Genomic DNA, 17,404 nt, shown 5'->3' on the forward strand with positions numbered 1-17,404 from the left:
TCAAATACAGGTGTGCCAAGCTTGTAGCGTCATACCCAAGAAGACTTGAGGTTGTAATTGCTGCCAAAGGTGTTCAACAAAGTACTGAGTAAAGAGTCTGAATACTTATGTTCTTGAGGCATCACTACAGACACCCTGGTTCGAATCCTAGGAAACGTTGTAGATCATTTACGGTAGTAGGTTTGGGCCAGTTAAGCACGGCTGTGACTTTGCCTTCGTCCATGTTGACCCCTCCTGGTGTCAACACGAACCCTAGGAAGGTTACCGTAGTAACGTAAAAGGCGCTCTTCTCAGCCTTGACATAAAGATGGTAGTCCTGTAGCCATTGGAGGACCTGATGCACATGTAGATCAAGATATCGTCAATGTACACGATGAGGAACTGGTTGATCATGTCCTGGAAAACTTAATTCATGAAGGACTGGAAGACTGCGGGAGCATTGGTGAGACCGTAGGGCATAACCAGGTATTCGTAGTGACCCCTAGCGGTGATGAACACCGTCTCCACTCATCCCCACTTTGGATACGGACCAGGTTGTAAGCACTATGTAGGTCTAGTTTAGAGTAGATGGTAGCCTGTCCAACCTGTTCTAGTGCGTCCAGAATCAGAGGAAGAGGGAAGCGATTCTTGATGGTATGGTCAATGAGGGGGTCGGTAATCTATGCAGGAACGGAGACAACCATCCTTTATTTTCACAAAAAAGAAACTGGATGAAGCCGGATACATGGATGGATGAATCCCATGTCGAGGGCCTCTTCTATATAGGTGTCCATAGCCTCATTCTCTGGGATGGACAAGGGGTAGATCCGACCCTTAAGGGGCAATGCCCCAGGAAGGAGATCGATCGCGCAGTCCTCCAGGCGATGAGTGGGCAGAAAGGACGCKATTTTCTTGCTGAAGACACTCAGGAACTGGGCATATACAGGCGGGATGTAGGTTGGAATGGCAGACTCCGATCCTTCTATAGAGGTGGCTCAACAGGGTAGATTGAAGCAGTTCTTAAAACAGGCGGGAGACCACGACAGCAGTTCCCCTTGCCGCCAGGAGATGGCAGGGTCGTGAAGGCTTAGCCAGGGGGTGACCGAGGATGAGGTGTTCTTTAGGCGAAGACAACACCATTAACTGAATGACATCAGAGGGAAGGAGGCCAATCTGAAGGGTGATACTTTCGGTCATGCGAGTCAAAAGACCAGTTCTGAGAGGTTGTCCGTCCAGCGCATTAATCCTAAAGGGAGGATTAACAGGGATTAGTTTGACTCTTACCTGTTGTGCCAATTGTTCGTAAATGAAATTACCTGCGGCCCCCGAGTCCACTAGTCCCTCCACAAACTGTGTGACCCCATTAGCAGAAAGAAGAGCTGCCTTTTGGTAATATTCCAAAACGTAGAGGTGCTTACCCATGCGGAAGTGGAGGGTTTGTGGTCACCCCTTCGTGGGGGGGGGGGGGGGGGGGGGCGAATCGGACAGCTATTGAGTAGAGAGGAACAGGTTTTCACGTAACCTCCGGTGTCTCTCGACAGGTGTGAGAGGGGCGCGACCGAGTTGCATGGGTTCGGGCCTATTGGACAGTGGTGGACAAGAAAAGGGCGTGGAAGACCCGCAGGCCATGGGCGACTGTATTGGTTTAGGTCTGTTAAATCTCTTCTGCAGGCCAGTTCAGTCTGTAACTCCCGATTAAAACCCCTCCGGTAGACTGTAAGGAGAGCTGGTTCACTCCATCCACTGCCGGCAGCCGTGGTACGGAACTCAAGGGCATACTCAGTGTTGGTGCGACGGCCTTGTCGCAGCTCACATAACAGGTCCCCGGTGTGACGACCTGAAACTGAATGGTCGACCACCTCCTTGAAGAGGGTGTGGAAACGCGAGTCAGAGGACAGATCAGAACTTTGAGCGGCCCACAGGGCTGTGACCCAATCCAGAGCTTTGCCATTGATTCGGGAGATGACGAAGTCCACCCTGTCTTTGTCAGAGGTGAAGTCAGCGGGGTGATGGTCTATTTACAGGTTACACTGCATGAGAAATCCTTGACATTTCCCTTGGGAGCCGTCGTATTTATTATAAATGGATATGGGAGTGATGAACGAGAGGAGGCTGTGGCACCTGATATCGGTGAAGCAGGAATGGACTGGCGAAGGAGGTCGCAGAGTTCTTCGATTCGTTCCTCTTGTCGGGCTAGACGTAGCTCCGCTGAATCCATCTGTCGTTTTAGGTGAGGTATTCTGTAAGGAACACGATGGGAGACAGAGAGTTGGTGCAGGTGTTTATTGTAAAGGACCACAGGAGGAGGCAGGTAGCTGGGTCCAGGGGCAGGCAGAAGGTCATACGCAGGGGGTCCAAAAAGGCAAAAGTACAGGCAGGGAAAAGGCTAGTAACGTCGTCTGGGAGATCAGGCAATAGGTAGATAACAGAAATCCGATAGGCTAAAGTACAGGCAGGGAATAGGCAAAAAAAAGTTGTCGTTAGTGAGGCAGGCAAAAACTATCATACACGGGAGGAGTAAATTACAGGAAAAACAGCGCCCCGAATAGAAGTGTGTCACAAAACAAACAATACCTCACAATGATGCGGTGCAAAGAACTGAACTAAATAGTGTGTGATAATGACATACAGGTGTGTGAACAGGTGATCAGAATTCAGGTGATTGGGATCTGGAAAGTGAGCTGCGTTCAGGGGATCTACGTGTTTGAGAGTGTGAGTTGGAAGCAGACATTACACCTTTAGAGTTCTTGGGAACAGGAATGATGGTGGTCATCTGAAAACATGGGGATTACAGACTCAGACAAGGAGAGGTTGAAATATGCCTGCCAGTTGTTTTGTGCTTGCTCTGAGAACGCGCCCTGGAATATCGTCGGGCCCCGTGGCCTTGCGGGTGCATAAGTTCATCTGGTAGAGGCGTTGTTGGGCAGATCACGGCTGGGTCTTTTTTTGTCATCCGTTATGGACTGTAGCCCCCTGCCACATGCGACGGGCAGCGGAGCTTGTGTATTATGATTCGACCTTATTCCTGTATTGTCCTTTTGCTCGTTTGATGACTCTGCGGAGATCATAGCGGGACTTCTTGTACTTGTTCCTGTCTTTAGCCAACTCGGCCGCGCCCCTCTCTCCTGGTTGTCTGCGTAAGCTCTGTGTGCAGTAGCCCTGTCCTTTAGTGTAGCTCCAACCTCTGTGTTAATCCAGAGCTTTTGATTGGGGAAAGCAGCAAACCTACACTGTGGATAACGTCACTGATGCATTTCCTAATGAAACCGGTGACTGAGGTGGTTAGTTTGTCGATGGGGTGGTACAGGCTATACATAATGTATACAGCAGTATGTGGACACCCCTTCATATTAAGTATGTAGTAAAGATTATGTAGCTACACTACATATACAAAAGTATATGGACGCAACTTTTAGTGGATTTGGTCATTTCAGCCACACCCGTTGCTGACAGGTGTATAAAATTGAGCACACAGTCATGCGATCTCCAAAGACAAACATTGGCAGCAGAATGGCCTTACTGAAGAGCTCAGTGACTTTCAGCGTGGCACCATCATAGGATGCCACCTTTTCAACAAGTCAGTTAGGCAAATTCTGCCCTGCTAGAGCTGTACCGGTCAACTGTAAGTGCTGTTATTGTGAAGTGGAAAGGTCTAGGATCAACAACGGTTCAGCCACGAAGTGGTAGGCCACACAAACTCACAGAACGGGACCGCCGAGTGCTGAAGCGCGTAGCTCGTAAAAATCGCCTGTCCTCGGTTGCAAGACTCACTACAGAGTTCCAAACGGCCTCTGGAAGCAATGGCCGAGCAGCCCACCACAAGACTAAGATCACCATGCGCAATGCCAAGCGTCAGCTAGAGTGGTATAAATCTTGCCGCCATTGGACTCTGGAGCAGTGGAAATGCGTTCTCTGGAGTGAAGAYTCACGCTTCACCATGCCAGTCTGACGGGCGCATCTGGGTTTGGAGGATGCCTGAAGAACGCTACCTGCCCCAATGCATAGTGCCACCTGTAAAGATTGATGGAGGAGGAATAATGGTCTGTGGCTGTTTTTCATGATTCGAGTTAGGTCCCCTTAGTTCCAGTGAATGGAAATCTTAACGCTACAGCATACAATGACATTCTAGACGATTCTGTGCTTCCAACTTTGTGGCAACAGTTTGTGGAAGGCCCTTTTACTGTTTCAGCATTAAAATGCCCCCATGCACAAAGCGAGGTCTATACAGAAATTATTTGTTGAGATCGGTGTAGAAGAACTTGACTGGCCTGCACAGAGCCCTGACCTCAACCCCAAATCAAATCAAATTTTATTGGTCACATACACATGGTTAGCAGATGTTAATGCGAGTGTAGCGAAATGCTTGTGCTTCTAGTTCCGACCATGCAGTAATCTCTAACAAGTAATCTACCAATTTCACAACAACTACCTAATACACACAAGTGTAAAGAAATGAATAAGAATATGTGCATATAAATATATGGATGAGCGATGGCCGAACGGCATAGGCAAGATGCAATAGATGGTATAGAGTACAGTATATACATATGAGATGAGTAATGTAGGGTATGTAAACATTATATAAAGTGGCATTGTTTAAAGTGACTAGTGATACATTTATTACATCCAATTTTTATTATTAACTGGGGTAGGTGGGACGCAATCGTCCCACCTGGCCAATAGCCAGGGAAAATACAGAGCGCCATATTCAAATAAAATGATATAAAAATCAAACTTTCATTAAATCACACATGTAAGATACCAAATTAAAGCTACACACGTTGTGAATCCAGCCAACATGTCAGATTTCAAAAAGGCTTTTCGGCGAAAGCATAAGATGCTATTATCTGATGATAGCACAACAGTAAACAAAGAGAGTAGCATATTTCAACACTGCAGGCACGACACAAAACGCAGAAATAAAAATATAATTCATGCCTTACCTTTGATGAACTTCTTTTGTTGGCACTCCAATATGTCCCATAAACATCACAAATGGTCCTTTTGTTCGATTAATTCCGTCGATATATATCCAAAATGTCAATTTATTTGGCGCGTTTCATCCAGAAAAACACAGCTTCCAACTTGCACAACGTCACTACAAAATATCTCAAAAGTTACATGTAAACTTTACCAAAACATTTCAAACTACTTTTGTAATACAATGTTAGGTATTTTTAAACGTTAATAATCGATCAAATTGAAGACGGGATGATCTGTGTTCAAAACAAAAAGAAAACAAACTGACGCAATTTCTCTGGTAATGTGCCTCTCTCAAACAATTTACTTCAAGTGACTCTCATTTAAGATGGCCGTACTTCTTCATTACACAAAGGAAAAACCTCAACCAATTTCCAAAGACTGGTGACATCCAGTGGAAGCGGTAGGAACTGCAAACAAGTCCCTTAGAAATCTGGTGTCCCAATGAAAGCTCATTGAAAAGACAGTGACCTCAAAAAAAAAAATTCTGAATGGTTTGTCCGCGGGGTTTTGCCTGCTACATAAGTTCTGTTATACTCACAGACATGATTCAAACAGTTTTAGAAAATTCAGAGTGTTGTCTATCCAAATCTAATCTAACTAATAATATGCATATCTTATATTCTGGGGATGAGTAGCAGGCAGTTGAATTTGGGCATGCTATTTATCCAAAAGTGAAAATGCTGCCCCCTACCCCGAAGAAGTTTTAAGTGGCTTGAGATTTGAGTCAGTATGTTGGCAGCAGCCACTCAATGTCAGTGATGGCTGTTTAACAGTCTGATGACCATGAGATAGAAGCTGTTTTTCAGTCTCTCGGTCCCAGCTTTGATGCACCTGTGCTGACCTCGCCTTCTGGATGATAGCGGGGTGAACAGGCAGTGGCTCGGGTGGTTGTTGTCCTTGATGATCTTTATGGCCTTCCTGTGACATCGGGTGGTGTAGGTGTCCTGGAGGACAGGTAGTTTGCTCCCGGTGATGCGTTGTGCAGACCTCACTACCCTCTGGAGAGCCTTATGGTTGTGGGCGGAGCAATTGCCGTACCAGGCGGTGATACAGCCCGACAGGATGCTCTCGATTGTGCATCTGTAGAAGTTTGTGAGTGTTTTAGGTGAAAAGCCAAATTTCTTCAGCCTCCTGAGGTTGAAGAGGCGCTGTTTCGCCTTCTTCACCACGCTGTCTGTGTGGGTGGACCATCTCAGTTTGTCTGTGATGTGTACGTCGATGAACTTAACTTTCCACCTTCTCCACTACTGTCCCGTCGATGTGGATTGGCGGGTGCTCCCTCTGCTGTTTCCTGAAGTCCACGATCATCTCCTTTGTTTTGTTGACATTGAGTGTGAGGTTATTTTCCTGACACCACCCTCTCCATCGAACACCTTTGGGATGAGTCCCCTCAGCAATGTTCCAACATCTAGCGGAACGCCTTCCCAGAAAAGTGGAGGCTGTTATAACAGCAAAGGGGTGAGCAGCTCCATATTAATGTTCAACGAGCAGGTGTCCACATACTTCAAACATATTCATTAACACTGGTATGGCAGAAGGACACTTTTGAGATCCGCCATAATGTTGACACGCCCCTGTCATTGCAATGATGCATTTATTAAATTACCTAAATATGAGCACGTGTGTAGCATTCCATGAATGCGCTATAGATATGCCATGGATATAGTTCATTAACCTTTAATAATGCGGTTTTGACCTGTTATCACGTTCATTAAATGCGTATAGATGTATAATGAATGGGTTGTGAATATGTTTTCAAAGTAAATCGTTGCCCATTCAGTAAATAAAGGATGTATTTCAGTAAATAAAGGATGTATTTCAGTAAATAAAGGATGTATTTCAGTAAATATAGGATGTATTTCAGTAAATAAAGGATGTATTTCAGTAAATAAAGGATGTATTTGGAGTCGCCCAATGTTCTATAGACACATTTTCCATAACCCCCAATATTACTGAAATGGACGCCTGTTGATCTTGGAGTCAATTTAAATGTTGGATGATAGGATTGAACACTGGACCTCATGTTACTGCTAATGAAAACGAATGACCTTCTTCTTGACAGTTTTGTAGGTCATGGTGCTGTAATGGTTGTTTAAGGGAATGTTCCTATCGTAGACAGTTAGGGGACGTTACCTGGGTGTTTTGAGGGAATGTTCCAATCAGACAGTTAGGGGACGTTACCTGGGTGTTTTGAGGGATTGTTCCTATCCTAGACAGTTAGGGGACGTTACCTGGGTGTTTTGAGGGAATGTTCCAATCAATAGACAGTTGGGGACGTTACCTGGTGTTTTTGAGGGAATGTTCCTATCCTAGACAGTTAGGGGACGTTAACCTGGGTGTTTTGAGGGAATGTTTTTCCAGAGGCAGACCGGAGCAGTTATATCCTAAGTCGCACATGGCACCCTATTACTTGGCAAAAGTAGTGCACTATATAGAGAATAGGGTGCCATTTGGGACGCATGTTAGTTGATCACTTACTACCTCAAGGTCAAAAGCGTGTCATTGGTTTCGGTCTGTGATTAACTCAGGGAGGTGATGATGAGAGAAGACTGATCCTAGTTGTGGCTTTAGTATCGCTGCTCTGTCATCATAGGTTTGTCCAAGAACACTTTCCTGTTGAGAGATGGACAGACAGGCCAGGTGAAATACACTTTAATGCTAAGGCAGTGGTTCCAGACCTTTTCCATTCTGGGAGCCACCAAATTACTATCTAAAAGCTCTTGAGGACCACCATTTGAATATTTTTTTTACCATCAAATATCTTGACGATCAAATTTAGTACATTATATCACTGAATGTAATAGATTAAAAGGCCAATTGTTATTATTATAAACAATTTGCATTGTGAAAATCGCCCCCCCCCCCCCCCTCCAAAAATAAAACACTGGTTGAAAATTATGCTACTGTTGTTGAATAATATGTGACTAGTATTTTCTTCCTGCCTGGAATCCACACTAAATCCATGCTCTGTTTCACTACTGTTTTAGATAGTCGCTGTGTGAATTCAAGGCTAGTTTTGTTCAGTTAATAACCAGGTTAACTTTTTTCAGCCTTGACAGTTCAAATGTACACTACTGTAGAAAGTATACAATATATACAAGGATGTGTAAATACTATGGACAACAATAGGTCTCCAGACACAGGTTGAGGAGCCACTATGTCTATCACAAATGTAATTTATATATTGAGATAAGTCATCTATTTGTCATCATGTTCCCTGGTTGTAAATGTGAGGACTAGAGAGAAGATAGATTGTTTTCCGACAGAAGAAAACACAAAAAGGGTTTCATTGCTTCTGTCTTTACTAGAACATCATTTAAAACTGAATCCAAAAGCAGAATTGCACAATATTTACAAAACACTTGCTTACACCACACTTTCATGTGTTGTTTGGAATGTTCCAAAGCATTCCATAGAATGTCAAATATAGTTATTCATTGTAGATATCCTATCAAATGAATGAGAATATCAATATAGTCTGTTTAAAATAATACAACTGAACACGTAACACAAAGACTAACTTAAAAAGAATTACATAATACATGATATGCATTGAAATCCAGTCAACACCTGAGAACTGTAAATAACCACAATAAAACACATGATAAAAAAATGTACTTCATTCCTACTGTATATGTAGCTTCACCATAGCTGGAACAATTGTATGACATTTTTAGTAAGAGGTACGTTCACGTATTCACATGTACAGTGACATACAACAAGGTAAACAACACAGATTTCTGAAAGGTTTTAGAAACCAAGTGGGAAACAATTCAGTACCATTGAAATCAGATATCTTACCTCGTAGAGGTGGCAACAGGTTAGGAGCTATGGGAGGAAACTTTTAAACATTTTACACACCCCATCACTACTTCACCATATGGCTAAACGCCATGGCTAACCGCCTGGTCTTCCCAATTATGATCTTTAGTGGATAAGTTTAAATTTTGAACAAAAAACACAAACAGGTGCATCTGTATTGAAAGTCAATACTATTGGCTATTTCTTTTTATGGGGGAGGGGGTTGAGGGGAATGTAAGAGCAAGACTTTAAAAATACCTGACTGTCTGCACACCAAGCTATGCACTAAGAGACTCTGCCTTACAATGAAAACATCTGCGCTTCAATCCTGCACATAAATTCTATGAAAACTATAAGCTTCTTTTCTTGGAATGTTATCCAGCTATATTTCAAACCCAACATAATTCTGGTACATAAAAGTGTCTTCATCAATGGCTAAACCTCTGGTTGATCATGGACAGCTGGATACTAGATAGATAAGGGACCAGACCAGATGCTTCCAATATAGACTAGACCACGTGGATAACATTTCACTTTGAGATCCTTCCAATGTAGATGCTGCCACGTGGACAACGTGTAACTCTAAAGTTGAGTAACGTGAAGTGGCCAGCCCAGCCAGTCAATCAGTCTGGTAGTGATTTAATAAACAGCTTAAAGAATCTCTCCAGCTATTTTTTTTTGTAAGACTTTGTTTCTGTGAAAAACAATAGCCCGTACACACACTTAAAGAGAAAATTACTGTGTACACAGTAATGTACACACACTTAAAGAGAAAATTATTTTTTTGACAACTGCAAACTTCAAGGAYTAGGCCATTGAAGGAGTTGGTCTGATGCCCCCCCCCCTTACTTGTGGGAACAAAAGAGAAAAGGACCATTCCCACTTGTGTGATGTCATGTCATACCTAGACAACCCATTGATCGCCTTTTAAGTAAATCAGGTGATAAATGAGGAGAAAAGGAGACTGGAGTGCGTGTTTAAGACTGGTCCCCTAGCTACCAGCATAAGGTTTTAAGTAGCACTGTGTGTACCGAGTCCTTTAATTTAATGCTCTGTTTCTCTTGACACTCATTCCTACAGGTGGTATGGCTCCCAAAGCTCTCCTATGCATCCATCAACTAGAAAACGATGGAAAAACTAGAAGAATATTACGTTTTAACTCCCTGTTGTGCGTCACTTAAATCCCTTGACTGGAATGTTGACCACTAAATGTTGACCTCTGAAACCAGTGTTGCTCTCTGGTTGGTTAAACTATTAATATGCTGTATCTGGATGTGAACTTCTGTGGGTTGAGTTTCAATACGTTTTCACCTAACAGGAACATTTCCAGTTTAATGGGCTTTGGCCTTTCTCACACACCTTCTCCTCTAACCTAGCCTGTTACCTCGTCCTAACTCCTAGCCTGTTACCTCGTCCTAACTCCTAGCCTGTTACCTCGTCCTAACTCCTAGCCTGTTACCTCATCCTAACTCCTAGCCTGTTACCTCGTCCTAACTCCTAGCCTGTTACCTCGTCCTAACTCCTAGCCTGTTACCTCGTCCTAACTCCTAGCCTGTTANTAACTCCTAGCCTGTTACCTCGTCCTAACTCCTAGCCTGTTACCTCGTCCTAACTCCTAGCCTGTTACCTCGTCCTAACTCCTAGCCTGTTACCTTGTCCAAGCTCCTAGATTGTTATCTAGCTCCTAGCCTTTTACCTAGCTCCGAGCCTGTTACCTAGCCAAAGTTCCTAGCCCGTTACCTAGCTCATAGCCTGCAACCTAGTCGTAGCCTGTTACCTAGTCCTAACTCCTAGCCTGTTACCTAGTCCTAGCTCCTAGCCTGTTACCTAAGCGTAGCTCCTGGCCTGTTACCTAGCTCCTAGCCAGTTACCTAGTCCTAGTCCTAGCTCCTAGCCTGTTACCTAGCTCCTAGCCTGTTACCTAGAGTTGGGGTCAATTCCATTTCTAATTCAGGAAGTACACTGAAATTCCAATTCTCTTGAATGGTTTTCCATGATAAAAAGTTGGAATTTGGTTTTACTTTCTGAATTGACTAGAATTGAAATGGAATTGACTTCAACCCTGCCACACAGACTAACACAACACTCATTACACACACAGATATATCAAAATGGTGATTTGAACTGTAATGTGTTTATGGACTTAACACAGATAGTGTAGACCAGGGAGTAGGCGACTAGATTTAGCCGCGGGCTGATTTTTGTCATTGCGGCTGATTGGAGGACCGGAACATAGTTATGAAGCTTAAGATCACGTTATTGGTCAATTGGTCAGACAACGTCTAACCGAAATGTAACTTCCGCTTTTAACCCAACCCCTCCGAAAGACACACATACATACGTAGATACATGCATACAGTATACAGGTGTTGGAGGTGTCGGGGCTGCCACACTGAGTGCCTGGGGAGCTGTTGTCGTGGAGGTTTAAGTGTCTTGATACCAGCAACCCTCTGGTTGCCAGCTCACTTCTTGACAGATTTTTCCCGTCGGACTCAAGAGGATTCAAACTGGCAAACGTCCGGTTGCTGGCTCGCTTCTCTCTAACCGCTAGGCTACCTGCTGCCCCATATAAAAATGTGTACACTGCAACCACAACTAAGCCCAAAAAAGAGATTTTGAAAATAACAATCATTTCATACCTTGATTATATTGAGACACGATGATGTCTCTTTTTATTTTATTTTTTTGTAGGAATACTTGGGAACTGTTTTCCTAAATTAAACAAAAAAACAAGCAAAATAAATTGTGTTAAATTGGTCCGCGGCTTACAAAAGGGGACCGAGGGCATTCCTGATCTAAGCCTATCATTGCTGTTGTTGTGTGTGGTTGGCTGGTGGTCTCTGCTGTGCTGACTGAATACTGAACAGTGCTTCAGTGCAGCTCGTCTCTGTTGCCTCCTCTTCTCTGCCCTCTGTTACCACCCAGAGCTGGGCTCAGATAGCAGAGAAGTGTTCCTGGCAGTCGGAAGCTCGACGTGTGATGGGGCTACACCTGGTCAGCATGGTGATCTGGGTGCTGAAGTTGTTACCGTTGCTACCCAGATCCTGGGGCTGCTGGTATTTGGTGTCTCCTTTACCCAGAAACCTTTGCATGTGCCACCGCCGCCACTTACGCTTCACCTCCCCCTGCACCTGGTGGGGATAGAGGGASGAGAGGAGGGAGAGAYCACAGGAGAGGGAGGAAGAGAGGAACATAAACATAGAAAGGGAGACATTGAGAGGGGATAGGACACAGCAAGAGGGATAAGTCAGAAAATATATATACACAGAAAGAGATGGTTGAAGACAATCTGTTAGACTTTATCTATCTCTTTCTGTGTCTAACAGATAGACACAGTGAGACTCTCGGTGTGAGAAAAATGGAAGGTTTACAGTATTAGATCCAAAAATGTATTCCAAATTTACCCTGACATTGTCAGCTCATCTTAGGAACCGTTTTGTGTCTGTGCAGTGGAGTGTGTATGGTATTACCTCTCCATTTAGGAAACAATACAGGACTGCAACCCCAAATCCCTGAGAGAGAGAGAGAGAGAGAGAGAGAGACAGAGAGACAGACAGACAGACAGAGAAAGAAAGAGACAGACAGAGAGAGACAGACAGACAGACAGAGAGACAGAAAAAGAGAGAGACAGACAGAGAGAGAGAGAGTCAGAGAGAGAGTCAGAGAGAGAGTCAGAGAGAGAGAGGAGACAACAATCGATCATTAGGATTCCTGATGATGAGTGTTTTGTTTCATAGAAAGGCCTTTGCCCCAGAGAGACTCAGCCAGAGCAGTTGTGGAAGACTGAAAAATGATCCCAAAGATTATGACCAAATTCAGCATGAGGTAGGGTCATTAATTCTGGGCCTGATAGAATTTTGTGCTGAGAGGACATGAGAGGTTTTTCCCCGAGGGAAAATACGAGTTTAAAGCAGATATAAATTAAGACTGCTATCATAACAACTAGATCATTGCTCTCACAAATGACCCGGGTATTTGGAAAGAAAATATAAAAAGTCAGAATGACTTGTGAGAGAGCTCCTTGAGAGTTTTAAGGGTCGAGGGTTTACATACTTGAGTTGTACATTATGCTACATAATCTGTCTATATATTCACTTCTATTTCGTGCACATATCTAAATGGTTAGATGGATGAAAATGTATCTTTCTGTGCCATATGATTCAAGTGTTTACTTCATATTCCCTAATAGCCAGGAAAGGCTCATGCAGCAGTTTTCCTGTGGTATTCTGTATCTCTTTCTCTTTACCGCAAATGGCCCGTTTGGCTCTGGCTCAACCTCAACTCATAACACAGAACGTAAATCTCACGGGAGTCAGATAGGGACCGTGGAGGATATCAAACCTCATTATTACACATCCTATYACTGTATTACGTTGTTTTTTGACACTTGGAGAATGCAGAGAACATAGACATATTGTATTCTTTACATCCTGAACTGTTAACATACTAGACTGACTGGGACTGATTACATAATTATTGTTAATATCTTTACATTGCGCTTAGAAAGCATTCATTCCCCATGACTTAATTCCACTTTTTTATTCTACAGCCTGAATTCAAAAATTGATTAAATTAAATAAAACATCTCACTCATCTACATACAATAACCTATAATTACAAACTGAAAACATGTTTTTAGATTTGTTTGCAAATTTATTGAAAATAAAATTTACAGAAAAATCTCATTTACATAAGTATTCACACCCCTGAGTCAATGCTTTATAGAAGCATCTTTGGCAGTGATTACAGCTGAGAGTCTTTCTGTGTAAGTCTCTAAGAGCTGAGAGTCTTTTTGGGTAAGTCTCTAACAGCTGAGAGTCTTTCTGGGTAAGTCTCTAAGAGCTGAGAGGTCTTTCTGGGTAATCTCTAGAGCTGAGAGTCTTTCTGGGTAAGTCTCTAAGAGCTGAGAGTCTTTCTGGGTAAGTCTCTAAGAGCTGAGAGTCTTTCTGGGTAAGTCTCTAAGAGCTGAGAGTCTTTCTGGAAAGTCTCTAAGAGCTGAGAGTCTTTCTGGGTAAGTCTCTAAGAGCTGTGAGTCTTTCTGGGTAAGTCTCTAAGAGCTGTGAGTCTTTCTGGTAAGTCTCTAAGAACTATGAGTCTTTCTGGGTAAGTCTCTAAGAGCTTTACACACCTGAATTGTGCAATATATGCCCATTTTTCTTTTAAAATTCTTCAAGCTCCAATTGGTTGATGATCATTGCTAGATAACCATTTTCAGGTCTTGCCATAGATTTTCAAGTAGATTTAAGTCAAAAACTGTAGCTTGGTCACTCAGGAACATTCGCAGTCTTCTTAGTAAGCAACTCCAGTGTAGATTTTGCCATGTGTTTTAGGTTATTTTCGCTGCTTAAAGGTGAATTTATCTCCCAGTGTCTGGTGGAAAGCAGGCTGAACTAGGTTTCTTCTAGGATTTTGCCTGTGGCTAGTTCTATTCTGTAATTTTTTTATCCTGAAAAACTCCCCAGTCCTTAAAATTACAAGCATACCCCTAACATGATGCAGGCACCATAATGCTTGAAAATATGAGAGTGGTACACAGTAATGTGTTGTATTTGATTTGCCCGAAGATAACACTTTGTATTCAGGACAAAAAGTGAATTGCTTGCCACATTTGTTCAGTATTCCTTTAGTGTCTTGTTGTAGGCCGTTGTAAATAAGAATTGTTCTTAACTTAAGGATCGGAACCCTTTTTTTCAATTTTCGCCTAAAATGACATACCCAAATCTAACTGATATACCCAATCTACTGATAACCCATATGATATACCCAAATCTAACTGATATACCCAAATCACTATACATCACGATATACCCAAATCTAACTGATATACCACAAATCTAACTGATATACCCAAATCTAACTGAATACCCAAATCAACTGATATACCCAATCTAACTGATATACCCAAATCTAACTGATATACCCAAATCTAACTGATATACCACAATCTACCTGATATACCCAGATCTACTGATATACCCAAATCTAACTGATATACCCAAATCTAACTGATATACCCAAATCTAACTGATATACCCCAATGGATATACCAAACTAAATGATATACCCAATCTAACTGCCTGTGGCTCAGGACCTGAAGCAAGGATAAGCATATTCTTGATACAATTTGAAGGAAACACTTTGACGTTTGTGGAAATGTGATATTAATGTGGAGAAATTAGCACATTAGATATGGTAAAAGAACAACATGAGTTTGTATTTTTTACATTGTATCATCTTTGAAAGGCAAGAGAAAGGCTACAATGTATTATTCCAATTTTGATTGGCAATCTAGATGGCAGCAGTGTATTGTAAAGTTTAAGACTGATCCAATGAACTAATTGGCGTTTTCTGTTCCAAATTTGTATAAAAGTCTGCCCAAATGTGCCTAATTGTTTATTGCTACATTTTCAAGTTTCATAACTGTGCACTCTCCTCAAACAATAGCATGGTATTATTGTCACCTGTAATAGCTACTGTAAATTGGACAGTGCAGTTAGATTAACAAGAATGTATCTTTCCTGCCATATCCGATATGTCTATTGTCCGGGAAAATGTCTTGTTACTTACAAGCCTCATGCTAATCACATTAGCGCACGTTAGCTCAACCGGCCTGGGGGGGGGTCACCGATCCCGTAGAGGTTACACTTGACTTGCTAGTAAATAAATGGTTTACATTTTAAAAGATTATAACAATATGCATGATTTGTAATATGTTTATTCTGTACAGGCTTCCTTTTCATTCTGTCAATTAGCTTAGTATRAGGGCTCCRGAGTGACGCAGCGGTCTAAGGCACTGCATCTCAGGGCTTGAGGTGTCACTTCAGGCACCCTGGTTCAAATCCAGGCTGTATCACAACCGGCCGTGATTGGGAGTCCCATAGGGCGGCGCACAATTGGCCCAGCGTCGTCCGGGTTTGGGTTTGGCCGGGGTAGGCCATCATAGTAAATAAGAATTTGTTCTTAACTTCTTAAACGACTTAAAGTCTTAACTGACTTGCCTAGTTAATTAAAGATTAAATAAAAGTATTGTGGAGTAACTACAATGTTGTTTATCCATCCTCAGTTTTCTCCTATCACAGCCATTCAACTCAGTAACTGTTTTAAAGTCACCATTGGCCTCATGGTGAAATCCCTGAACGGTTTTCTTCCTCTCCGGCAACTGAGTTAGGAAGGACGCCTTTATCTTTGTAGTGAGTGAGTGTATTGAGACACAATCCAAAGTGTAATTAATAACTTCACCATGCTCAAAGGGCTTTCAATGTCTTTTTTTTACCCATCTACCAACAGGTGCCCTTCTTTGCGAGGCATTGGAAAACCTCCCTGGTCTTTGTGGTTGAATCTGTGTCAGAAATTCACTGTTCGACTGAGGGACCATACAAATAATTGTATGTACACTACCGTTAAAAAGTTTGGAATCACTAAGAAATGTCCTTGTTTTTGGAGGAAAAGCAAAAAAAATTGTCCATTAAAATAACATCAAATTGATCAGAAATACAGTGTAGACATTGTTAATGTTATAAACGACCAATGTAGCTGGAAACAGCAGATTTTTTATGGAATATCTACATAGGCGTACAGAAGCCCATTATCAGCAACCATCACTCCTGTGTTTCAATGGCACGTTGTGTTAGCTAATCCAAGTTTATCATATTAAAATGGCTAATCGATCATTAGAAAACCCTTTTGCAATTATGTTAGCACAGCTGAAAACTGTTGTCCTGATTTAAAGAAGCAATACATCTGTCCTTCTTTAGACTAGTTGAGTATCTGGAGCATCAGCATTTGTGGGTTCGATTACAGGCTCAAAATGGCCAGAAACAAAAAACTTTTTTCTGAAACTCGTCAGTCTATTCTTGTTTGGAGAAATGATGGCTATTCCATGTGAGAAATTGCCAAGAAACGGAAGATCTCATACAATGCTATGTTCTACTCCCTTCACAGAACAGCGTAAACTTGCTCTAACCAGACTAGAAAGAGGAGTGGGAGGCCCCGGTGCACAACTGAGCAAGAGGAAAAGTACATTAGAGTGTATAGTTTGAGAAACAGATGCCTCACAAGTCCTCAACTGGCAGCTTCATTAAATAGTACCCACAAAACACTAGTCTCAACGTCAACAGTGAAGAGGCGACTCCGGGTTGCTGGCCTTCTAGGCAGAGTTGCAAAGAAAAAGCCATATCTCAGACTGGCCAATAAAAAGAAAAGGTTAAGATTGGCAAAAGAAAACAGACACTTGACAGAAGAACTCTGTAGATACAGGAACTCTGCAGATACAGAGTACATATGTCTTCCTACAGACACGTTGTCTTAATTCTGACCTTGCAGTACTGGGTTCACTGTCTGGAGTGGATGGGGGGAGGAGGTCAACACTGTCATTCCTGATCTCAATCTCTATCTGTGTTTTTTCCTGGTGAATAGGGCCAGGACAGGAAAGCCACCATTTTCGTAGAATGACCCATGTGTTCCGTAATCTTGAACTATACAGTCGTGGCCAAAAGTTTTGAGAATGAGACAAATATACATTTTCACAAAGTCTGCTGCCTCTGTGTCTTTAGATATTTTTGTCAGATGTTACTATGGAATACTGAAGTATAATTACAAGCATTTCATAAGTGTCAAAGGCTTTTATTGACAATTACATGAA

The 17,404-nt window shown here is 42.4% G+C and overlaps 1 protein-coding gene across 1 annotated transcript in view; it reads right to left on the bottom strand.

The window, feature by feature from the left end:
* Positions 1-8,568: 8,568 nt before the first annotated feature.
* Positions 8,569-17,404, bottom strand: part of LOC112072208 (vasoactive intestinal polypeptide receptor) — a 49,339-nt gene continuing 40,503 nt past the window's right edge. The window contains exons 11-12 of the mRNA XM_024139623.2: positions 12,234-12,275; positions 8,569-11,894 (exon numbers count right to left, since the gene is read on the bottom strand). Of these exons, the coding sequence (XP_023995391.2) occupies positions 11,697-11,894; positions 12,234-12,275 (240 nt within the window). The 3' untranslated portion in view covers positions 8,569-11,696. The remainder of the gene's footprint in view (positions 11,895-12,233; positions 12,276-17,404) is intronic.

This window comes from Salvelinus sp. IW2-2015, unplaced genomic scaffold (assembly GCF_002910315.2).
Source record: "Salvelinus sp. IW2-2015 unplaced genomic scaffold, ASM291031v2 Un_scaffold1855, whole genome shotgun sequence".
Classification (NCBI taxonomy): Eukaryota; Metazoa; Chordata; class Actinopteri; order Salmoniformes; family Salmonidae; genus Salvelinus; species Salvelinus sp. IW2-2015.